General features: G+C 39.8%; 2 protein-coding genes across 2 annotated transcripts in view; one reads left to right on the top strand and one right to left on the bottom strand.

Moving 5' to 3' along the window:
• Positions 1 to 4,799: 4,799 nt before the first annotated feature.
• On the bottom strand, positions 4,800 to 11,386 carry LOC133611248 (transmembrane protein 151B). The gene is made up of 2 exons (XM_061967944.2): positions 11,029 to 11,386; positions 4,800 to 6,892 (listed from the first exon to the last, which is right to left on the bottom strand). Exons 1-2 carry the CDS (start codon positions 11,134 to 11,136, stop codon positions 5,303 to 5,305), a joined length of 1,698 nt encoding a protein of 565 aa, XP_061823928.1. The 5' UTR covers positions 11,137 to 11,386; the 3' UTR covers positions 4,800 to 5,302.
• Positions 11,387 to 11,702: 316 nt separating this feature from the next.
• rpap1 (RNA polymerase II associated protein 1) overlaps positions 11,703 to 25,097 on the top strand; it is a 40,608-nt gene continuing 27,213 nt past the window's right edge. Inside the window, exons 1-13 of the mRNA XM_061968383.1 lie at positions 11,703 to 11,812; positions 12,463 to 12,665; positions 17,749 to 17,897; positions 18,067 to 18,159; positions 20,374 to 20,548; positions 20,623 to 20,781; positions 20,925 to 21,113; positions 22,055 to 22,165; positions 22,249 to 22,346; positions 23,223 to 23,324; positions 23,401 to 23,568; positions 23,645 to 23,821; positions 24,960 to 25,094. Coding sequence (XP_061824367.1) covers positions 12,467 to 12,665; positions 17,749 to 17,897; positions 18,067 to 18,159; positions 20,374 to 20,548; positions 20,623 to 20,781; positions 20,925 to 21,113; positions 22,055 to 22,165; positions 22,249 to 22,346; positions 23,223 to 23,324; positions 23,401 to 23,568; positions 23,645 to 23,821; positions 24,960 to 25,094 — 1,755 coding nt within the window. The 5' untranslated portion in view covers positions 11,703 to 11,812; positions 12,463 to 12,466. The remainder of the gene's footprint in view (positions 11,813 to 12,462; positions 12,666 to 17,748; positions 17,898 to 18,066; positions 18,160 to 20,373; positions 20,549 to 20,622; positions 20,782 to 20,924; positions 21,114 to 22,054; positions 22,166 to 22,248; positions 22,347 to 23,222; positions 23,325 to 23,400; positions 23,569 to 23,644; positions 23,822 to 24,959; positions 25,095 to 25,097) is intronic.

The raw sequence follows: 25,097 nt of genomic DNA, 5'->3' as shown, positions 1-25,097 counted from the left end.
TATTGCTATATGAACTATATTATACATTTCCATAGTTTAGTTAGCTGAGGTATATAATGTACAGTGTATTTTGTCAACAACTGTATGTGTGTAAAGTATTTCTTGTGCTGAGCGATCATAAAACGGCTGCAAAAGACGCACTGGCTGAGGCTCCAGTAGCCCCGCCTCCTGCACTCCCGCCGTAGAATGCACGGCAACCCCTGATGGGAGTGTTATATCAACTAAAGCCCACACTTAAACCTTCCACGTGCAAGATTTAATCTATTTAAAAAAGTTATTTCATAAGAAGCCAAAAAGTGCAAAAACAATAATGTTGGTGTTGGAGGAGTTGTGAATGACTGCTGGGCCACAACATTAGGTACACCTGCAGACTGCAGGTGTATCTAATTCACAACTCCTCCAACACGAACATTATTGTTTTTGCACTTTTTGGCTTCTTATTAAATAACTTTTGTAACCTATTTTTATGGGCTTTCCTCTTTGTGATGTTAAGTTCCTGTCATGCGCTGTTATACAGTATATGCCTTGAGCTCTTATTTTGAAGGCGCTAAGAGCAGAATTTTGACACGTTGGAGTGGAGCGGAAGTTTTTGAAAGAAGGTAAATAAAGTGGTCCTCGTGTAAACTGGAGCCTCCGTGTTTGTTATTTTGTAGTTTCATACAGTATAGGCGACATTTATAAACCCTCGGTTACACTTTTTTAAATAGATTCAATCTTGCACGTGGAAAGTTGAAGTGAGGGCTTTAGTTGATATAACACTCCCATCAGGGGGTTCATTAATCAGCACAACAGCGGCGCATTTATAAGTAAAGGTAAGACCATAATAACGTTTTTTTATTAAATGTGCTTTTTTGTGTGCTACAGTTTGTATGTGTAAAGTTAAGTTAAAGGACCAATGATTGTCACACACACACTAGGTGTGGTGAAATTTGTCCTCTGCATTTGACCCATCCCCTTGTTCACCCCCTGGGAGGTGAGGGGAGCAGTGGGCAGCAGCGGCGCCGCGCCCTGGAATAATTTTTGGTGATTTAACCCCCAATTCCAACCCTTGATGCTGAGTGCCAAGCAGGGAAGAATGCTGGTATGAGCTTTTAAACATAACCCGTTAACTGCTGCCAATCAAATGGTGAATAAGATACTCTTTAGGGTTCATATGTTTGTAAATCTGACTGTGATGAAGTCAGTGCCTCACCAGCCATAAACTTCACCGCACGTCACTGGTGTGTATATATGTCTATGTCTATGTATATGTATATGTCCATGTATATATATAGTATATGTATGTATATGTGTATATATGTGTATATATGTATATATTTATGTATATGACATATACATAAATATATACATATATACACATATGTGTATATATGTATATGTGTCTATATGTATATATATATATATATATATATATATATATATATATATATATATATATATATATATATATATATATATATATATATATATATATATATATACGTATGTATTCTGTATTCATACATATATATTCCTCGCGCACTAATTGACTTAAAGAGGTCACTTGCTGCATGTCACGTTAGCGATAGTAAAATGCATTTTTAAACCATATGATTTGCCTGAGTGGCTAGGAGACGGTAGAAAATGGACTAGTAAGGACAAATAAAAAAAATAAAAATAAATAAATAAATTAATTAATTAAAAACATTTTTTTTCTTTTTTTGAACTTGGGACTTCCCGCGTGCCGGATTTTGGACGCTGGGGGGGGGGCGTATGCGGCCTGCGGGCCGTAGTTTGGGGACCCCTGGGCTAGAGTATACAAATGAGTTTTAAGATGGGACTTAAATGCTTCTACTGAGGTAGCATCTCTAACTGTTACCGGGAGGGCATTCCATAGTACTGGAGCCCGAATAGACATGCAAACTCAACACAGAACGATCCCGAGCCCGGGATTGAATTTAGGACTACTCAGGACCTTCGTATTGTGAGGCACATGCACTAAGCCCTGTTCCACCGTGCTGCCCAATCTAAAACGTTGTGGAAATTGAAATGTTCTTCTCTGTAGAATGATGGCAGCAACAAGCCCCTGCCATGTATTGGGCATACATGAGCTGCTGGTGAGCGAGAGTTTATTAATCAAATTCAGTAAAATGATGTCACACTCCCAATAAATACATTACACGGGCTGTAGAAAGTAATTTTATATCATAAATGTTTCTGCAAACATTACAGTATATTGGCGACATGCTGACCAACAGACACAGACATGTGCCATATGAACCAGGTTGATGAAGAGTTGCGCATTCATCTGAGGACAGATTTAACAAAAATAATAATTTACCCCAAAAGAATATACAGTCGTGGTGAAAAGTTTACATATACTTGTAAAGAACATAATGTCATGGCTGTCTTGAGTTTGCAATAATTTCTACAACTGTTATTTTTTTGTGATAGAGTGATTGGAGCACATACTTGTTGGTCACAAAAAATATTCATGAAGTTTGGTTCTTTTATGAATTTATTATGGGTCTACTGAAAATGTGACCAAATCTGCTGGGTCAAAAGTATACATACAGCAATGTTTATATTTGGTTAGATGTCCCTTGGCAAGTTTCACTGCAATAAGGCGCTTTTGGTAGCTATCCACAAGCTTCTGGAAAGCTTCTGGTTTAATTTTTGACCACTCCTCTTGACAAAATTGGTGCAGTTTAGCTAAATTTGTTGGTTTTCTGACATGGACTTGTTTCTTCAGCATTGTCCACAGGTTTAAGTCAGGACTTTGGGAAGGCCATTCTAAAACCTTAATATTAGCCTGATTTAACCATTCCTTTACCACTTTTGACGTGTGTTTGGGGTCATTGTCCTGTTGGAACACCCAACTGCGCCCAAGACCCGGCCGGGTTGATGATTTTAGGTTGTCCTGAAGAATTTGGAGGTAATCCTCCTTTTTCATTGTCCCAGTTACTCTCTGTATCGCACCAGTTCCATTGGCAGCAAAACAGGCCCAGAACATAATACTACCACCACCATGCTTGACGGTAGACATGGTGTTCCTGGGATTAAAGGCCTCACCTTTTCTCCTCCAAACATATTCCTGGGTATTGTGGTCAAACAGCTCAATTTTTGTTTCATCTGACATCACATGGATAAAGATAAGACCTTCTGGAGGAAAGTTCTGTGGTCAGATGAAACAAAAACTGAGCTGTTTGGCCACAATACCCAGCAATATGTAGTTTGGGGACCCCTGATCTGAGTATTCTGCCCAGTATATGATAAGAAAATGTGCAAACTCAGCAGAGGAAAATAAAATGGTCATGCATCATATCATATCATATCATCATATTATCCTATCATTATTGTTTTTTTTCGTGATGATGACCACTGACAGCTAATCTGCACATCCTTGTTTGACTTCATCAACACGCCGCCACTGCAGCAAAGAGGCTGAATTTGTGGTAAGAGAACCTTTTAATAGTGGCCCAGCTTTATTTGTATTGGCCCTCTGGCACATTTTAAAAGTAGTTGTCCTTCGCTGTTGATTGGTTCCTGACACTACTGTGATAAATTAATTTCCGTGCAGCAGGAATCTTTAACTATAAGTTAACTATAAGCATACCAAAATAACACCCTTTCGTCTTGTATGCATGTTCAAAATAAACTTTTTAAATCCAATATAGTCATGCTGATGAATCATAGGCCCCAGTACTAAATAGCGTGCTCTGGTTGGTTTGATGTCTTCTAGTGGCCAATAGTACTGATATTTTTGTTCATTTAGCCATTTTTTGCTTTAAAATGCTTAACTTAGGATCAAAAAAATTGTATAATATGCTTTATAAAAATGATTAAAATAAGTTAGGCTGCTAAAATACTAATTACACAAAGCTGTGCATGCATCTCATTTATCAATAAATGAGAATATTGTGCAAAATGTATTTGATTTTAGAAGTTTAATATTTCAGACATATGAACAAATTATAGCCTCGGGAAGAGTTTGCAACTCACTAAATTACACTTTATCACAATTTCTTACATTTTATGAGATATACTGTACTGAATTTGGAATATGGCCACTGAAACAATTTTGCTTTTCAAACATATTCTAATTGATTGAGCTGCACGCACTGTAAACATTTCCATTGAAAATTCACACAAATTACTGTCTAACAATTACATTACTTTCATATACAGTAATTTACTGTGAAATATATTTACAGTAATTTACTGTAAATGCAGACCTGTGATTTAAATGCAGACCTGTGATTTTACAGTTAGTTACAATAACGTTACGACTAAATTCTGTAACTTCACAGTTTTAAGTTACTGATACTCTCTCAGTTAAACAAGAAAGTGCAACGTAGTCTACGGCAGTGGTTCTCAACCTTTTTTCAGTGATGTACCCCCTGTGAACATTTTTTTAATTCAAGTACCCCCTAATCAGAGCAAAGCATTTTTGGTTGAAAAAAAGAGATGAAGTAAAATACAGCACTATGTCATCAGTTTCTGATTTATTAAATTGTATAACAGTGCAAAATATTGCTCATTTGTAGTGGTCTTTCTTGAACTATTTGGAAAAAAAGATATAAAAATAACAAAAAACTTGTTGAAAAATAAACAAGTGATTCAATTATAAATAAAGATGTATACACATAGAAGTAATCATCAACTTAAAATGCCCTCTTTGGGGATTGTAATAGAGATCCATCTGGATTCATGAACTTAATTCTAAACATTTCTTCACAAAAAAATACATCTTTAACATCAATATTTATGGAACATGTCCACAAAAAATCTAGCTGTCAATACTGAATATTGCATTTCTTTTCAGTTCTTTTTGACAGACATTTTAGTGAGAGTCAAACCATCATGGCATGGGGGAAACTCTGGGTTTATGGTAATGAATGGATTAGCATACTTGATTCGATGTTCAGTTTATGAACTTACATCCATATTTTGTTGAAGTATTATTCAATAAATATATTTATAAAGGATTTTGGAATTGTTGCTATTTTTAGAATATTAAAAAAAAAATCTCACGTACCCCTTGGCATACCTTCAAGTACCCCCAGGGGTACGCGTACCCCCATTTGAGAACCACTGCTCTACGGCACCTTGAATATACAGTAATTTGTTGTGATATTACAGTGGACTATGATTACAGTATTTTATCATGAAAAAATGCTGTGAAAATACTGTGAAATCCTGGTAAGTTTTTGCAGTGTATACATATAATCTTTCAGCATATTGTTAGTTCTACAAAATGCAAAATGGACTCCCGCATCCTTTCATTTGTCAGTATGCAGGTGGAAAAAGTTTGGAGTAAATTTCACAGAGCCGTCTCCACGCATGATGAGTCTCTTTCTATGTGGCAACGGTCCGCCCTTTCGCCATCCTCGTCCCCGCCGCCATCAAGCCCGTGCGCGATAAGCACAGGGAAGAATCTTGCGTCGCTGTAATTGGGCGGACTGTCGCTGAGGGCCAGCTGACTGGAGTCTGAGCGCCCTCCCTCGCGCTCGTCAGTCATGTTGCTGCTGCGGCTCCTCCACAGTGCCACCGTACGGCGCGAACCGTACATACGGCAGAGGGAGAAGCGCGACGTGGCCGAGGACAGGCGAGAGCGGAAGCGTGCCCCCTGGCAGGAGAAGAGGGAGGAGCAGCTCGAGCTGGTGTTGGTCCTCCTCCTCATCCTCCTGCTGCTCCTACCCTCCCGTCCGCTTCTGTCGCCGACTTGACTCTGGAGCGCGCCGTAGCTCCGAGTGGTGGGGCTGGGGTCCAGAAGGTAGCAGTTTGAGGATGTGGTGCATTCGGTGTCGTGCAAAGAGTCTGCGCTCAGGTTTATCAGCATGGCCTCGGAGTAGCTGGGGATCACCTGGTGGTTACAGCGGATGTGCCACTCCAGTTCCGTGCTGTCTAGCGTGTCCACTCTCGGGATAGCGCAGCCACTACTAACGGTCCTGTCTTCGTCTAACGGTGAAGCGCCACTGCAGGTGTACTCGATCCCAAACAGCTTCTCTATGCGGTAGTGCACATATGCAGTGCGGTACTCCATCAGGACTCTTAAAGGCCAGGAGAGCATGAATAGAGCCGCCAGCCAGAAGGCCACCTGGGTCGTGTACCAGGGCATCTTATCTGGGTGCACATACGCTATCAGGTTCTCCCTGAAGTCTACATTCTTCAGCTGCATGCCTTCCCTGGCCTCCATGTAATCATCCAGACCTTCGATTTCGGAGAAGAACCTCGCTCGCTGATTGAGGTAGTCGTTCTCCGGGCCGGCTTCGGTGAAGCTGAAACACTTGGTGAACTGCAGGCGGGTGGCGGGATGCTCCTCCAACCCTTTGAGGTCACGTGACACATCCTTCATGCCACAGCGGCTGTAGTCGAACTCACCTTCCGCCACGTGTGTGTTGACCCTCTCGTTGTACACCTGCGTGGTGGTGTAGGCGTCCCCGTTGCGGTAGCGGGTGACTTGCCGCGTCCTGCGCACAAAGTGATAGCTGATGGCCTTCCACCAAATGCAGGGCTGGGCTCGCTGCATCCGCAACACGCGCTCGTACACACTGTCTATATCTGCTTTGCACTGCAGCTCGCTGCGGGCCCTGCAGTGCCAGCACTCCACCAGGTACAGCACGTACAGCATGAGCAGGAAGGCCAAGGGGATGTAGATGTAGCCGTCGGAGCAGGGGCTGTCGTGGTAGATCATGGAGTGGCCTCCAGGCCCCATCCTTTGCAGGGAGGGGGCGAAGGAGGTCGAGAAGGCGGAGGTGAGGGCGGAGTTGAAGCTGATCTTGGTGACCCGGCTCAGTTGGCACCAGCTGACGGCGCCCACGCAGCTGTACATGAGCAGGGAGAGCAGCAGGCAGCGCCAGTGAGACTCTCTGCACACGCAGGCTCCCAATGACTGCTTGACAGGACGCTGCTGCAGAGAGAGAGAGAGAAAAAAGAAGATGAAGAATGGGCACTTAGAAAAATTAGCTGTTATATCATGACTTGTACTGCAAATGTTAATAAATGCGGACGCACTGTAAATTATGAGGCTTCTGCACGCCTATATAAGCACCAAGTAAATCAAAGGAAAGAAAGCTCCGGGAGATTCAATTAAAGCTACAGTATGTCATTAAAACTGATTTAGCCGTTTTCACATCACGCTGTGAACTTTCTCAGGGCATTCAATCGATCGCAACTGGACTGTTTGGTTTGTCTTAGAAGATGTTTCGCCTCTCATCCGAGTAGGCTTCATCAGTTCATGCTCACAGACTGCTTCAGTTGGAATTCCATGTATCAGGTCTATCTGAGAAACTCAGAAGATTTTTTTAAACATACACAACATCCCAGTACACTTCAAATTAGGCAACACCCTGAGACAGAGACTAGTACATCCTAAAGACCAGACACCCCACACCCATGCTATCCAGTGTAATGATGAATGCACTGATTCATATTGGCGAAAAAAAAACAACTACTAAACCGACGCATGGCACAGCATAGACGGGAACACTCTTCAGGCCAACACTCAGCTGTCTGCCTGCACCTCAGGGAGAAACAGCACTTCTTTGAGTACAACAATTTACATATTCTGGACAGGGAGGACTAATGGTACGAAAGAGGAGTAAGGGACGTCATTTACAGTATGTCAAGGTTGAAAAACCATCCATAATCAGAGGAGGTGGTCTGCAACACCACTTGTCCCCCACATACAACACTGTCCTTTCAACCATTCCTAAAAGACTCTGCAATTTAGCCTCCAACAAATAACAGGAGTTAGAATCATTCTGGTCGCAGAAGGTGACCAGAAAGCCATGTGTACCATCTGTTTACAACTGAATGAAATGCTTATGTGGGGGATTCTGACTATTTAGGACTGGTAGTAGTTGATTCACAGCGATCGTTCTGCCACACAATACCTCAATGCTATCGAGGGGAAACTACACTTCAACGACTGTTGTTGGCTTAGACAGTTAGGATTGCTCGTTTGCATCAAAACAGTTGTTTTTCTCACTCCAATAGGGCGAAACCATCCTTGCCCAGGCATACCCTCCTGGTTTTTGGAGTATAAATATTTGGGGTTTTGGCACCAGCCGCTAGATGAGATCTGACCAATCGAAGTCTAAGATTAGATCTGACCAATTTAAGTCTATGAGCATGAACCGATGAAGCCTACTGAGGTATTGGCACCAGCGGCTAGACTAGATCTGACCAATGTAAATCTATAAGCATTAACTGATGAAGCCAACTCATCCAGTAGACAAGACAAACCAAACAGTCCAGTTGCGATCGATTGAATGCCCTGAGATTACAATGACCTGGATGAATGACAACATTCATAGACACTGTGAACTTTATTTTATTCACAATCCAAGAATTCAGGTGTGTTTAATCATCTTGTTGTAGACGGACATATATGTCACAGGAACACAAATGCGAAAATGTCTTCTTTGCACTTTGTGGTTGCCGTTTTTAACTGTCCCGCTGCATTTTGGGAAAACTTACTTAGATCCAATTCCACCTACCTTTAAATACAGCCCAGCATCATGTCATTAGGTAATAGATGTATTGTGGCAGCTAATGAAGCCCATTTAAATGCGACAATGTGAGCTTTAGAAAGTTTTTCTAAAAGTTTTTTTGAGTGCAGACCATGTTAAACAGACATGAGTTGTGAATGATTGTGATGGCTGTCCAAATTTACTCTTTAAAGTACAGAAGGCTCGAACAACGTCCTATGTTTGTTAAAAAAACAAATCTTGGACAAACCCACTGTACAACAGGTACAGTATGGTGAATCTAGAAAAGGATGGCGGATTCCTTAAAAACTACAAGAGAAAATAACTACTTCTGCCAAGGGGTCATAAATCATTATGACATCTGGACTACAAAAAAGATGGCGTACTTTGAAAACGGTATAAAGCAGGTATAACATATACCTACTTCCAGTTTTAATTCCGGTTTAGACCACGCCCACTGCGTTTGATGTCATCCCCCACTGACTCCCCTGGACAGCATTTAATCCACGCACCCTTTTTGACGTTTTCTCCCTCACCCCCCACAAAAGCCCCCCTCATTCCCTCGCGAGCCCCGCTTAATAGATGTTGCTTATCACTACTTGTTCTCTAATGCATTCAAAGCAATTAAATCAGATGTTTAGTTCAAGCTGGATCATTTGGAAAGTCCACATATTAAAAAAAACAACAACTTTGTCCTCATCTTGTTGGTTAATAGTTGTAAGTCCTTCTAAAGGGATGCTGTTCTGTCAACCCATAACCGCTTGTGCTTAATGCAGTGAAAGGATTCTTGCTGACAACAACCCATCCATTACGGGACTGACTCAGGCGAAGAAGAGATGTCACTCCGCTGTTTCAACTGCACTTGATTTATATGGGTGGGTGGGGGTTGGAGGGGGAATTCAATTGTCATGATGAACCACCATGATGACCCTTGGCAGCCACGGCTTTGACACAAACATAAATGATCTTATGTTTGTATTTTTTTTATGTACTGTAATACTATGTTTTGCTGCATTTAATCAATGGATTAAGGCAGCATTTTGGAGAGATTTGTGGTCTCTTGGGGATGAATTGTATGCATTTCTTCGTGCAAACAATGTATTGCAATCTTTTTAACCATTGAGTCAGTATCAGGCCAACATTTCAACTCCTCAAAACCTTTTTTCTTGACTAAATAACTTTCAAACATATATATATATATATATATATATATATATATATATATATATATATATATATATATATATATATATATATATAAAAAGTAGCATATGATGATGGCTCAATCGCAGGACACTTGTTGGTGGTATTTACTAACACCTAATAATCGACAGCAGTGTGAGGAATGCCAGAATATAGACATAAACACAACGTATTTAAAAATGCAGGAATGAAAAAAACTCAAAATCCATAATTTTCCTAAATGTTAACAATCATTTTTAGATTATAATTTATATCAATTTTAAATGATAGAATCATACCAAAAAAAATAGTCATTAAGTATTTTACCTTCTTTCTATGGCTTTCTATGACCTGAACAGGCAGTTTGTCTTGGGATGACAGTGTGAAGAATAAAAAAATAAAATAAAATAAATAAATAACAAAACAAAAGCATACATTTCTAATGTGCAAGAAACAACAAGACAATACATTCATATTCTACTTAATATGCATAACCAATATGTTGCAAAAAAATACTACTTTCTTGAAATAAAACCTTTTTCCCTGTTAAATATTATATTCAGCCAGGAGATAAGCATTTTCTGTGGATTTGCTGTTGTAAAAAAAATGATATACTGTACAACAGTGCTTTAGCATCATTGATTTATTACTGAGATAAAGCTTATGTTCAGTCCTGTAACCAAAAACAAAGCAAAGCATTTGTGGATAGTTTTATGTCAACACAAACATTTAGCACTTTAGCATTATGCATAACTATGATACTGTAAATACATATTTTTGTAAGGATTCACATTGTTTTTGTGTGTTAGGACGGCATGGCGCAGTGGGAGAATGGCTGCGCGTGACCCGAGGGTCCCTGGTTCAATCCCCACCTAGTACCAACCTCGTCATGTCCGTTGTGTCCTGAGCAAGACACTTCACCCTTGCTCCTGATGGGTGCTGGTTAGCGCCTTGCATGGCAGCTCCCTCCATCAGTGTGTGTGTGAATGGTTAAATGTGGAAGTAGTGTCAAAGCGCTTTGAGTACCTTGAAGGTAGAAAAGCGCTATACAAGTACAACCCATTTATCATTTATTTAGATTTTAAACCCATGCGTTGGGTTGCACATAAACTCCCATGTAAATGACCCAAAATAGGTTACACACTTCATAACCCAGCAGTTGGGTTGTTAAAGTAACTCAGCAGTTTTGTGTGTGTACAGTTCATATTCAGAATCCCAAGTACCCCCTGGAGTGCTCCTGTGTCTATAGTACCCCATATATGAGAACCATATAGTCATACACTTATAAGCACATGTTGTAGGCTACTTGTAATAAACAAAAACGACCTTTCTGGGCATGCATATCTTTGGGCATGTGATGCACTACTCCTACCTCCTCCACATCACTCTCAGCCGGAGAGTCATCCTGCTCCTCTTGCTCAGCATCATTGTGAGCACTGGCCTCGGTGTCTTCCGCAGAGTCCGGGTCGGAGGAGAGCATCCTGCACGTCTTGCATGTCAGACTCTCGTTGTATTTATTTACTGGCTTTTCCTTGCATCGTGGATCATAAATACAGTTCTACTCTTGCTGGTTTCCCCTTTAGGTTTCCCCGTCAGCCCTACATTGCTCGTGCAGCCGGCAGGCTGCAGCTGCACAGTGCTGTGGGGATCCCGCGGTGGTCCCGGCTGGTCCGACCGAGGGGGGCGGGGTTGAGGGATTTCACCGCAGCAAAGACAGCAAAGGTTGACCATCGTGCAGTCAGCAAAAATGTAATTCTCGTAGTGGGCTTGAAAACGTCTCAACACAACCGAGCATCCTCAATTGAACGGTCCCATACAGTTCGCGCAAGGGAGGAAACCATAAAAATAAAACATGCCCTCAGGCTGCTGTCACGTAAATTGTGATTGCAACGACAGGATTAAACGACATTTGCCTCTAAATCTCCTGCAAACCAAATTCCTAACATATTTAACGCGATGTGTATGATGAAGTTGTAAAAAAACATTTTCCGTTTAAAGGCTGGGCTTTTATTTTGAAAGTATTATGTTTAACGTCACATCTGAGAACTTCCGTGTTTTAGCTACTTTCGCTGCTGCAAAGCATGCACAAAGTCAGATTAGCTAGCACAACTCACAAAACCTCATCTAAAACAGCAATTTTGTAGCCGTATTGTCGTGTAAGTAGTTACTTTTGCTCAATGTAACACATTTTCTGTGTTCTAAGATGTGAATTTACCGCTTGTGTCACTTTTTTAGGATTTTAATGTAAACTTAGCTACACGTGATAACACAATCCGCCATCAAACGAATATATTTTATTTATATAAAGCCTGCAGTTTATCCTAAATGGTACGATACACTCAATAAAAGTATTAGTACCACTGGACTGTTGTGACGTCTTGTGTAGGTCTCAACAGAGGCGGAACTAGTATTTCTATTAGTGTCATCCAACTGGGTCCCACATTGCGCTACCTGTCCATCAAATATTAATGCCTGCCAATGGTTTATTTGAATGGGGCATCAACACAATAAGAGCTATCAGCTAGTGATATAGGCATTGTTGGTTTTCTCCCGAATCCAAAACACATTCATGTTTGGTTCATTGTAGACTAAACGGTCCATCCGGGTCAATGTTAAATGAGAACCTTCATAGACAAATGTTAAAGTTGTTTGTCTATATGTGCCTTGTGATGGACAGGTGGCAAGTGCGAGGGTGTCATGCAAGAAGCATGAAGTCATCTGGGATGGACTCCAGCTCACATGTCCCCCTAATAACAAGCAATATAGAAAATAATGCAGCTTTCTTCTTGTTACTGTTCTTCTCTAGAGGGATGTTGCAACGTCCCAAGCCAACAGACTCTGAGGCAGACCTCCTGAAGGAGCAGCAGGAGTTCATCAAGTCTGGAGGTCTGTCCGCTGCTAGCGTATTCCGCCGTCCTGACAAGAGGAGAGGCGAGGCAGGGGGAGACGCACAGGACGCTCATATTGGTCACACTGACGAGAGTCAGAGGGATGTGGTCACCATTGAAGGTTAGACTTAAGCTCCACCCTAAACAACACTATGATAGGGGTGTAACAATATTATAAATACCGTGGTATTTCGGTATTAAAATCATCACAATAATACGGTGATGTGCTGCGGTATAAAATTAAAACTTGGTCAGTGTAGTTTTTTCTGGCACTTTTGAATTGGCTTGTCTGGTACTAAACTACATCTCCCAAAATTCCCTGTGAAGCGTGAGTGTGCTAGGTCCATGTGTGGGAGGTTGTAAAGTAGAGAAAAAAATTAGTTTTTTTGGCCATTTCCTGAAGTTTTCATCAGAATCTATCCATAACTTTTTTGTGTCATGTTCCTAACAGACAAACAAACAAACGCTGGTGAAAACACAACTTCTTTGGTCTGTGTACTGCAAGGCAAAGTCACCTCCTTTATCTGCAGTGTTTCTAAGACGACACATAAAGCTGGTTAGAAATTGTGATGTTTTAACCCACATTTTTTTCAATAATATTGAATTAACTTGCGGTTTAAATTCATTTGTTAGCTATGTTTTAAGTAGGAAATACGCCAGACAAAAAAAAAGTTTGGTGACATTGCACTTTGAGGAAGCAACTTGATAAACCACAACCTGAAAAATATATTTAATGCCAAGGAGGCCAACCATCAATTTGTGAGGTATTTACATTAGTAAACATTCAACTGTCAGTTAATCTTTCCGATAATCAGCATTTTCCAAAGTGATATGTCCACTACAGAAGACACAGTTTCTCTGAAGTCATAAGTTAAAAAACACTAACGTGAACATTATTGTTTTACATTTGTTACACTGGATGTTTATATTGTCATTTTGAAGACACTTAACTGGAGGAATATTAAAAATATATATTTGTGTATATATATATATATATATATGTATATATATATATATATATATATTATGTATACTGTATATATATATGAATATATATATATATATACACAAATATATATTTGAATATTAAAAATATATATTTGTGTATATATATATATATATATATACTGTATGAATATATATATATATACACAAATATATATTTTTAATATTCTTATATATATATATATATATATATATATATATATATATATATATATATACACTTGTTTGTAGTAATAATGTGATTAGAACATTAGAACATGCATATACATACATATATATATATATATATATATATATATATATATATATATATATATACAGTATATATATATATAAATATATATATATATATATATATATGAATATGAATATGAATGTTGAAAGATGGCACCTAATGGCCATAAGACGTAACTGCACTTTTTGTCCTCATACCGTATTTTCCGGACGATAAGGCGCACTTAAAATCGTTTTTTTTCCTCAAAACTCGACAATGCGCCTTATAACCCGGTGCGCCTAATGTAAGGAATACGTTTGGTTGAGCTAACCCACCTCAAAGCTGTTTTATTTGCTACATGGTGTAATGATAAGTGTATCTGGCGTTTTGTTTCGCAATATTATGCAAAAGCAACTTTTCTTACCTTCTGGTACCTGCTCATCTGTATTTGGGATCTGCATAAATCCTGAGAAATTGCCTGCGTCCGCGCCGACGCCGTAGTCGATAAGCTTCTTCTTTTTCTCTATCTTCTTGTTATGTGACATTCATCCTGCGCTGTTGCTATTTCTAATATAAAGTAGTGTAAATTCTTACTTATATCTGTCAGTAAACTCGCCATGAAAGCGCTAAAACATACCAGTGTAGTGAGTTTACATTATTCACCCAAGGAACTTTAGTTATTAGAGTTCCGGTCGGACGGTTTTTCACGGGACACATTTCTGGTGGTGTTGTTTCCGGATGAGGAGATGCTGCTCCGTTATTGATTTAAGTAAAGTCTGAATGTCATTAAAACAGTTAGCTCCATCTTTTGACATTTCTTCCACTCCCGTCCTTGCACGCTACACGTTCAGATGACGGGGAGAAGATGCTGCCGAAGGTGAACCACGTAAATAAGACCGCCCACTAAACGGTGCATCTGAAGTGGCTGTCAGAAAGCGGCTTGAAGATGGTCTGTAAAACATAATCTATGCAACATTTTGACCAAATAACCACCATTACATGTAATGTAGACCACAAGGAAGTGTTTTCAATCTAGGAAAAAAAAAATATATATATAACTCCATTAATGCGCCCCATAATCCGATGCGCCTAATATATGAAAAAAGATCAAAAATAGACCATTCATCGGCAGCGCGCCTTATAATCTGGTGCACCCTATGGTCCGGAAAATACGGTAGATAAAAATAGTGTTCGTGTATGAGATGTAGGGCTGCCAATTATGGCCAAAATAATAATTAAGATTATTGTTATCAATATTGAAATCATGATTACTGATTGTTCGGTAAAGTAGTGTTGGGGTGTGAACAATACCATCATGTAATTTGTAATGTCTAATAAAAAGGCTGTAGATAAACGTTATACATATATCTAAAGACAAATATTAGTTTTTTTTAATCCTTTAATAATATCAACTTGTCAGGTTTTTGTCATTACATGATGCCTTTATCTCTATTTTTACATTTTGATAGAGGGAGTTTGTTATTTATTTATTTATGTACGTTCATATGTAAATGTAGATGCTGTATTGGGACAGATCCATTAAGAGTTTGAGCAGAAATATGTCATATAGGAATTAACTATACACAATAAAACATTAACAAAATGCTGTGTCACATGAATGGTTTTTGAAGTAATATCTTTGTGACATGAAAAACACACATGTAATTTGCATGTCTCCTCACCTCATTAACTGTCAGTCACAGCAGCTGAAGGACGCTGTATTGAGAAAATAAAAGCAACATTAAATAGACTTAGACTTCTTTTTATTGTCATTCAAATTTGAACTTTGCAGTACAGATAAGAACAAAATTTCGTTGCATTAGGTCATGGTACTGCAGGATATAGTTTTTCTCCTTCGCTGTATACTTTTAGTGTCGGGACAAGTACGTCTGTCTTCAATATTGGCCACACCTGTCTCCATCTAAACACAGCAGTGCGCTCTTAAGCCCATGCCGGGAAGCGAGGGAAAATGACGTTAAACCAAGCGCTTGGCTTTGTTTACTCCGAGGGGAAATCTCCCGAGCCAAGTCTGTGTAGTTACTTCGCCATGATTATCAAGCCAAACGACGCTAGTGCACGTGCGCCTGACTGCGTGTTGCCTAAAATGTATTAATAAATGACGGGTTTTTTTTAATTAAAAAATTAGACGGTATTACTAACCGTCTGGAATTTTTTTGCAAATTATCATTATACCGTTTACCGTTACATCCCTAGTCCATTAACAAGTAAAAAGTCAAGGGCGGTCACGGGATGTTCTTCTTGCCGATGTTGGTCAATTTTTTAGGGCATTATGGCAAATGATGAGGGCGGTCGCGGTTGTTGGCGTGGTTAAATTTGAGCCTTAAGTATATGTATATGCATATTAATATATATATATGTTAGGGCTGTCAAAGTTAACGCGATAATGTGTTAATTGTAAATTTCATAACGCCACACATTTTTTTAACCGGCGATTAAGGCACATATGTCCATTTGACACTCGAGGAGTGCCGTAGCGGGGAGAAACTTTGCTGTTGTTCACTGGTTATTCATGAGCCACAAGCGAGCAGAAATGGACAAAGGAAAGTCCTCTATTTTATGGAAATATCAGGTTTAAAGTCAAGGCAATGTTGTTCTCCTGACAAGAAAAGACTATTTTTAAGAAGAGGCAACATCCCTGCAGCAAATGCCTGCTGCGAGCATCATTCAGGTGGGTGGTGCTTCACTTCCGTGTTCAGATTACAGTTAAGGTGCAGTGATAACATAACATTTAAATTGTTGCTGTGACTGATTTAGTAAGTAAGATGACATAAAAGTTAAACAGAAATGAAAGACGGTCGGGAAGAGGTCGAAAGGAGACTTTTGTATTGTAACAGATCCAACGTCAAAACATGTCACAGGGTTTCCCGCAGCGCTTTGTTGTTAAGGCCTTACGCACTCGCAGTGCGTATTCAGAGCGCATGTAACAGCCAATCAGCAGTGCGTATTCAGAGCGCATGTAACAGCCAATCAGCAGTGCGATTTCAGAGCACATGTAACAGCCAATCAGCAGTGCGTATTCAGAGCGCATGTAGTCAGTGCTCAGGCAGGCAGTTAGGAGAGACGGTGGGGTGAGCAGAAAGGTGTTCAGCAGGTGAGCATAATGCAGCGGACTCTCCCCAAATGATAAACACTTCCAAGTCAACTACTAGTAACATCACTATGAGCCCGTTGGCGTTCTAGAAACATAAGCGGCAGCTCAGCTCGCTCGCAGTCCTTGAGGTGAAGGCTAATTAGCTTTTAGCATAACGTTAGCTCACTGTGCGGTGTATGCGTGCGTGTGTGTGTGTGTGTGTGTGTGTGTGTGTGTGTGTGTTACGGACAGCAAAGCCCTGTCTGTCTGAGAGAAAGACAAGCATTATTGACCTATAGTTAACAACTAAGTTATTTCACTTATAATAATATCCATCCATTTGCTACCGCTTATCCCTTTCGGGGTCGCGGGGGATGTTGGAGCCTATCTCAGCTGCATTCGGGCTGTAGGCGGGGTACACCCTGGACAAGTCGCCACCTCATTATCATAGCAAATTATACAATGACATCACAGTGACCACGCTCCACTACACCCCTAAACACGCCTCCACCGTCCCAGGAATCTTTGCAATCTAGGGGAAAGAAACCCTGTAAACCCCAAGTGTCGGATTGTGTAAGTTGAAAAACATGGCCATCAGCCAAAACACATTTGCATGGTGGGTATGCCTTAACAAGTAATTGTCCATAATTCATTGACCATTTCTCTAATGACTACACAATCTTTGAGGATATCTGTATTACATGTATGCTAGCACCCAAAGCATTTTGAACACAGCCTATAGGTGGCACCACAAATGTAGCTATATATATATATATATATAGCTGAGATAAGCTCCAGCACCCCCCGCGACCCCAAAGGGAATAAGCGGTAGCAAATGGATGGATGGATGGATATACTGAATATAAACTTCAAAATAAACATTTTTGCTTTAAGATCTTCCGGATGAGCTTCCCTCTCTAACACCAGCACCTCCCAAAAAGTCCCGCTTCAAAAACAACCGCGTCACCTTCGAGGATGAAGACGCTGGGGTGACACTGGACAGACATGACACCCACATCAGTGCTGTGCTCTCCAAGATCGTTGTAAGTAAGCATTGTGGAGGATAATATAAATAATTCACTTGTTTGTATCCTCCCAAAAGCAGCTGGAAACAAATACATGAGCAGATATTATAGTCTCGTAAAGTTTTGGTTATATTCTGTCATTTACATGTATGACTTCGTATTATTATTTTTTATTTTATCTTTTAAGGAGCGAGATACCACTTCCATTCCAATATCTCTACCAGAAGTTACTGGCATGGCGTTCCCCAAAGTACTACACCGCTCAGCAAGCAGCACTCAGGTATAAGTAAATACATGAAAACTAACCACAAGCTCTAAATCTCTCAAAGATCAAAATATTTACACTTGGAAAATAATGTGTGTTAAGGTATGTACAAGTAAATTCCCATATTCGTTCTCTCTCTTTAGTCTCTTTTTTTATAGCATAATAATAAATGTGATCATTTTGATTTCTGTATGTAGTAGTACCTCAACTTACGAGCCCAATTGGTTCTGCAACAGAGCTCTTAACTCAAAACACTTGTATTTCAAATCAACGTTTCCAATCAAAATTGATTTAAATACTTGGTACTTGGTCCCCCAAAACAGCACCATTTGAACATGTAACATGCCTTTTAAAAATAAAAACAAACTTTTGGATAACAAATATTGTATAAAAAAACAATATATAACAATGTACTACTAACAGCTGCATATGTTTTATAAAGTAATGTAACAATAATATAAAGCATTTACCTTGGGGAGCAGACTTCTACGGTATCTCTTTCCAGCTTCTTCTCTGTCAAACACACCATCAGCAGCTTTTCCATATTTTCATAGATAATTGTCCGCGGTTTGGATATTATTTTAACATTCTTGGCTGATATTAGGCTCATGATGCTTCAGTTTGGTGCAGAATTGCTTGTATTCCTTCATGTGACTTCTTCCCAGAAGTGAAAAACAGTGTTGTGCAGCAAGCAGCACGCAAACTCTCTGAGCATGCAAGGGGCCTAGATCTTCCTGCAAAAAGCAGATACGAGCAAAAATCAAACTATGCAATGGAATACCTCCCTATACTTTATCAAAATAAGATTTGTCGGGTGATATCAAGAATTATCCGCCGGTGGAGTTCCCAGACATGTCGGACTATCTTGTGCTCCAGACCTCATTCTACACAACAAAACTTGGAAAAACATTAATGCCTGCAACCTCTTTGTGTGTGGCTTGGTCAAGGACATTGGTATTAAGACTCTCTTCGCCCTTTTTGATTACCTTTCGAGGATCTCTGAAAAAATGTTTATCCTTTTCGCGATTTGATTGATTTGTACAGTTGAAAACAATGTAAGCTATTGGGCATTTTGCTTCTAGGAAGGCAAAATGGCGCCGAGTACCCATTGATAACAGACACTGCTTTGACCAACGCTTTGCTTCACCAAGTTGACGATCATGTTTGTAATGATTTCTTTCTTTAATTAAATGGATGTCATCTACTTTGTCTCAACTTCACACTTACTTTCTTCCTTCTCATGGTTGGAAAAACTAAGTTATGTTGATCTCTAGCTATAGGATAGAGGAAAATCATTGGAACTACTCTTCCAGAGATCAGTTCCATCTTAACCACTCGCTGTCTGAGGAGAGTGCAGAATATCCTGGGTGTTCGTCACCACCCTGCGCATCATCTGTTACACCTGCTGCACTCAGGCAGATAGTACAGGTTCATACAGGCCTGGACAACAAGACTGTCTAACAATCTGTATCCTCAGGCTATAAGGCTGCTGAACACTACCCACAATCCCTTTCCCTCTTCCCCTACCTCCCTCTTCTCCCCTCTCATGGACATTAACCATGCACATTCACCAACAATAACTTTGAACTACACTTTGCATTGCTGCACTCTTGTCACTATATTTTAAGTTAAAGTACCAATGATTGTCACACACACACTAGGTGTGGCGAAATTATTCTCTGCATTTGACCCATCACCCTTGATCACCCCCTGGGAGGTGAGGGGAGCAGTGGGCAGCAGCGGTGGCTGCGCCCGGGAATCATGTATCTGTTACAATACACGCAAAACATTTTAATCTGTCAAATGTTTACACTGGGTTATTTATGGGGATTCTGGGGTTTAGGAACATGTGGCACTTTACATCAAACTATGCAGTGTTGATGCTCTTAACTTAATTTTGTTGTTCTTGTGACAATGACAATGAATTAATTGAAGCTAATGCCATCGAGTAAGACCAGATGTTTTGGGCAGATCTGATGGAGTTCACTGTGACATTTGCTACACCCAACTAATGGCTGGGATGTTTGTAACTCAATCTTGTAACCTAAAAAAATAACAATAACCTGAGAGACAGCTCTTATCTCAAAACACTCTTAAGTTGGGGCATTTTTAAGTTAAGGTACCACTGTATTATTTATGTACAATGCTGAGTTTTGCTTAAAAACTAGAGATGTAACACTGCTTAAGAGGTTTCTGAACATTAATACCATCTTTCCCCTTGTCAAGCAGGATCCTTTCCCTGCCACGGGTAGGAAAAAGAGCATATTTGCTCATCAGATCGCTGCTCAGAGACTAAAAGAAGGCAAGCTTCCGTTACACTTACCGTCGCAAACCCCACAGAATCCCGAACTAAGCGAGCAGAACCTTCCTCCACAGAGAAATATGGATATAGATCTGAGTAATCGTAAGTAGTCGTATTGCTTTATTTCTCTTTATTTGAAAATAACTGTGTGGTAAAATACTTAATTTCCTCAAAAGCGCCGGTGTCAATTTCAAGGCTGGTGTCTGGTCAGGGACTTGGGGGCCCAAACAGCTCAGATGAAACCAGGAGGATCCACAGGGAGAACCAAGACAAGCTCCTGGCTATGTCCCAGTCAGAGATACTCGAGGAGCAAAATAAGCTCCTATACCAGCTTGGTAGGCAGTAAAGTTGTTAGTAATCATTTAATATGTGTGCATACAATGATGTGATAGTCAAACAGCACAAATACACAAAGACCTTTATCTTTTTTTCCCATTTTGTTGGTCGCTTGTTGAAAACTATTATTTCTGCATGCCAGATCCAAGGCTGGTGGAGTTTGTTCGATCCCGCCGAGCTGAGAGCTCCGCATGCAAACACCCTGAGGGCAAAAGCAGGGAAGGAAGTGTTCATTTCAGTTCAGGCTCCTCCAGCGGCGCCGTGCCCTTTTCAAAACTCAAAGACGTGACGATGACAGAGGAAGAAGTGTCTCCGCAATCTGCAAATACTGGTATGAGGATTTTAAAAACAAACTTCCTGATTACCTTTGACCTCTTGCTTTTGGCTGGTGGTGATCCAAATGAACTTAATGCACTTAGGTTTTGTGTTTGTCTTTTTACTTTGCTAAGCTCGATAAATCCTTTAATCAGTCCTAATTCAGTTTGCTTGTTCAGTCTAGGAGATAAATTCAACTTGATGCCTGCCAACTTTCTGCACTTCCGTCCCATTGTTTTTCCCATAAATTGACATTACTAACTAATGATGTTCTGAAAGAAAACCAAAGCAAATTAATTTTTTTTCGAAAGAGCTTGCATTTTAATTTTGTACATGTCTAAATTAACAAAACAAAACTCCTTTATAATTTTATAAGTCGTCCTCTGGTGGCTGTACTAAACAACAGCACTCCAACCCCTGTTTAACTTCCATCCATCCATTTTCTATCGCTTGTACCTTTGGGGGTCGCGGTTTAACTTTTAAAATGTATTTCTAAATATTCAACAGTTTTCCCTCAGTTCTCTTTCTCTTGGACATGTTGCTTCCTGCACAGCACTTGTCTCTCTCCCTGATCTTTCTCTCCCCAAACGTCCATTATATAATTCTGTAACCTAAATAAATAGGCTCATTCTGCTGCATGACTGAGTTGTACGCATACAGCTACTGTAAACACTGGCTTTACTTTTGCTTGATTAGCTAGAAAGTCACTTTTTGCTTTTCTGTTGCTTAGTCTGATGAAAGTTATGATCGTGGCTCACAGGAAAGATTATGTAATCGAATACCTCAAAATAATTTACAGAGCTGTTAACTCACTTATCATTATGCTAAAACAAATAAGCTGTCACCTACTAGCGGTTTAATTTATAATAATAATATACGTCCTTGGTGGTGTGGAGAACAATGCTAACTCAGCTCTTCTAAATCCAATGTCTCCAATGTGTGTGACTTTAAACAAAGATCTTCCAGTAAGACCTCAGAAGGAATGGGTCCACATGGATCAAGTGGAGCCAGATAAGCTGGAGTGGATGGGGAACCTGCCTGCACCTAGAAAAACTCGAACCAAACAGGAAAGGAGAGCATAACACAAACAACAGATACATTGCTGAAGTTGAACACTACAAAACTGGTTCTATGCTTTTGTGTTGTTTAGGCAATGCAGGCCCGCTTTGATTTTAACGGAACTTTAATCCCTCCGACGGAGGATTTACCCACCCACCTGGGTCTGCACCACCATGGGGAGGAGCCTGAGGTTTATATACAATATGTTCTTTCATGATATTGTATTTTACCTTACAAAAAATAATATATTTTCCCTGTATTATAATATTTTCCTCTACTGCTTGGTTTTCGCTCATATTTTCAAATAAAATTCAGTCCTAAACTAAAATAAAATTAAACATCCATCCATCCACCCATTTTCTACCGCTTATCCATCTAGTAGTGAGGGGGCTGGAGCCTACCTCAGATGCTTTTGGCCGGAAGGCAAGCTACGCCCTGGACAAGTCGTCACCTCATTGCAGGGCCAACACAGATAGACAGACAACCAGTCGCACTCACATGTAAATGTCTACTGTTTTGAAGGCCTTTTTAATCAGCTAATGTGTTTAAATTATTGAAATACCTCATTTTAAATGTGCTTTATAAATAAAGTTGATTTGATTTGATTTGATTTGATCTAATGTTATGCAACTTCATACTAATTGACAACTGTGACATCATTTGATTAAAAGGCCTTCAATGGGTTAAAACATTTTTTTTTTTAAATCTGGAAAATTAATTGTTTAGTATAGTAAATGTTTTTATGTCCTGTTTGGCTTAAGCTATTGTCAAATAACTGCCGGTGTATCGTACACATGTGAAAGAATTGGACATTGAAAGAAAAACATTTAACATGAAAAAAAACATCTTAGGAAAAATCATGTAAAATGTAAAAACAACAAAAATCTGGCCAACAAATTCCTGAAAAGACACAAAAGTCAGCATTTGTCTCTTGAAGGTTAATTACATTTGGCCAGTGATTATCAATCCATTTTCCACTGCTTGTCCCTCTCTGTGTTGTTGACATTACTATCAGACAAAGTTCATTCATTGGTGGGCTAATTGTTTTGTGTATATTTTTCCCCAGCTTGCTGGTTATTCCCTGCAGGAGCTCTTTCTGCTGTCTCGCAGTCAGCTCATACAACAGAGGACTCTGGCCCTCAGCACCCTTGGAAACATCCTCTCAAAGGTAGACAAACATGTTCTAAGTCACAACCGCAATGATGTTATGTATCGCTTACAGGGTCGCACGTCTCCCTCTGCAGGCTAGTGCTGGAGAATACCATTCAACTCTGAAAGGCAGCATATTGTCGACTCTCCTCGATGCTGGCCTGATTTTCCTGCTCCGCTTTGCGCTGGATGATGGCGTGGAAGGAGTGATGGCCGCCACCGTCCACGCACTCAGAGCGCTTGTTGTGTGCACAGAGGACGAGGTAAGACTACTTCCAAGCATGATACACAACACTTGTGCTTTAAAGTTTCAAAATAAATATATATCTCACCTTCCAGGAGTGTTTGGACCTCACCTTCTCCTGGTTTCGTGGCCTGGCATCCTTCCCTCTGTTGCCGTCGAAAGAGGAAGAGGAAGAAGACGACAAAAGTCTGGATGATATTTTGAAAGAGACAGCCAAGGAGAAGGAAGAGAGGAAGACTGATTATGATGTGGCCCGGCAGGACATTGTTAAGGTAATGCTAATGTGCCTTTTGGTGGCACTTGCTCTTTACAATAGGACTAAAAAGACATTCATTAGCCAGTCTCTCCTTGTATTTTTGTGCATATTCATGCAAATTCAACCAATCCCTACAAATTATGTGCAGCCTTGCAACTTTGTCTAATGTCCGCAATTTACTGGCCAATAAGCAACATTTTTGATAATCAAATTAGTCTTCGAGCGGTTTGATTCTTATGCAGACGAAGCAGAATCAGTAACGTTTAACAATATATCAACTCTTTATTAAACAAACGGCAGCTTAAACCTACTTCCTGTCTACAGCAAGAAGCCTTTTAGGTAATGTCGTATAAAGCATTTAGCAACACACCGTCATCCTGACTTCTTAGTTTACATGTATGCATATATTTAGTCAATCTTTATTTATCCTGGGTAAGACAATTCAAAACAGATTTTCTAACAAAGAGGCAGTATTTACATGTCAGAGATGTTGAAGTGTGATGATAATCTTGCATCGTCTGTTATTTACCAACACAAATTAGCACTATGGATCACTCTCAACAGTTCACAAATGCTCTTAAGTGCGGCGGTAAATGTATTGGGTCATAAATGAATGTTTAAGATTGACAAACACTTTTCAAGCAATAAACATAACACGGCGAATGTGTGCAACTTGTGGACAGCAGAGTGGACAGCGGACAATGAGGAAGGTTTTGTTGATGTTTCTTTCTGTAATTATAATTAATTATTGCTAATATTAGTTATAATTAATTAAAACAGTACTGTAATTTGACAATGAGCTCAGAGTATGTTCTTTTATTGCCATCTAGTGTCTACTTTTAAGTCTCTCTGGTATAAAATGAGTAAAACATCAATATAGTATTTGTTTTCCAAGTTTTGTTAAAATCATGTGCATTCTGAGGTTAAAGTTTCAAGGAACATTCAAAACATTGATAACAAATTCATAAAATCACAAATTGATTCTATGTTATTGAAGGAAATAGGCCTTTTAACATCTCAACTTTTCTCGCAACTTTCTGAATTCAGGCACTTTAGGCCACAACAATCACAAAAAAACTCCAAGATATCATGGAGGGACTGATTAGTCATTGATGCTCGATGCCTCCTAACCTCAACCTGTATGATTTTGTCAGGGCCTCTTGAGGATGAAACTGCTCCCCAGATTACGTTATATCCTTGAGGTGGTCCGACCCTCTCCAAGGGTTGTCCAGGATATTCTGGAGGTCTTGACTCGCATTGCCAGACATTCCTCTTCATCTGCCACTCAGGTA

The sequence above is a fragment of the Nerophis lumbriciformis genome, linkage group LG08 (assembly GCF_033978685.3).
Source record: "Nerophis lumbriciformis linkage group LG08, RoL_Nlum_v2.1, whole genome shotgun sequence".
In the NCBI taxonomy this organism is placed as follows: Eukaryota; Metazoa; Chordata; class Actinopteri; order Syngnathiformes; family Syngnathidae; genus Nerophis; species Nerophis lumbriciformis.
This window is presented reverse-complemented; position numbering and strand designations above follow the sequence as displayed.

Coding starts and splice junctions, on each gene's coding strand:
- LOC133611248 (XM_061967944.2), bottom strand. CDS start 11,136: ATGCTCTCCTCCGACCCGGACTCTGCGGAAGACACCGAGGCCAGTGCT. Junction 6,893..11,028: donor CTGAGAGTGATGTGGAGGAG/GTAGGAGTAGTG, acceptor CTCTCTCTGCAG/CAGCGTCCTGTCAAGCAGTC.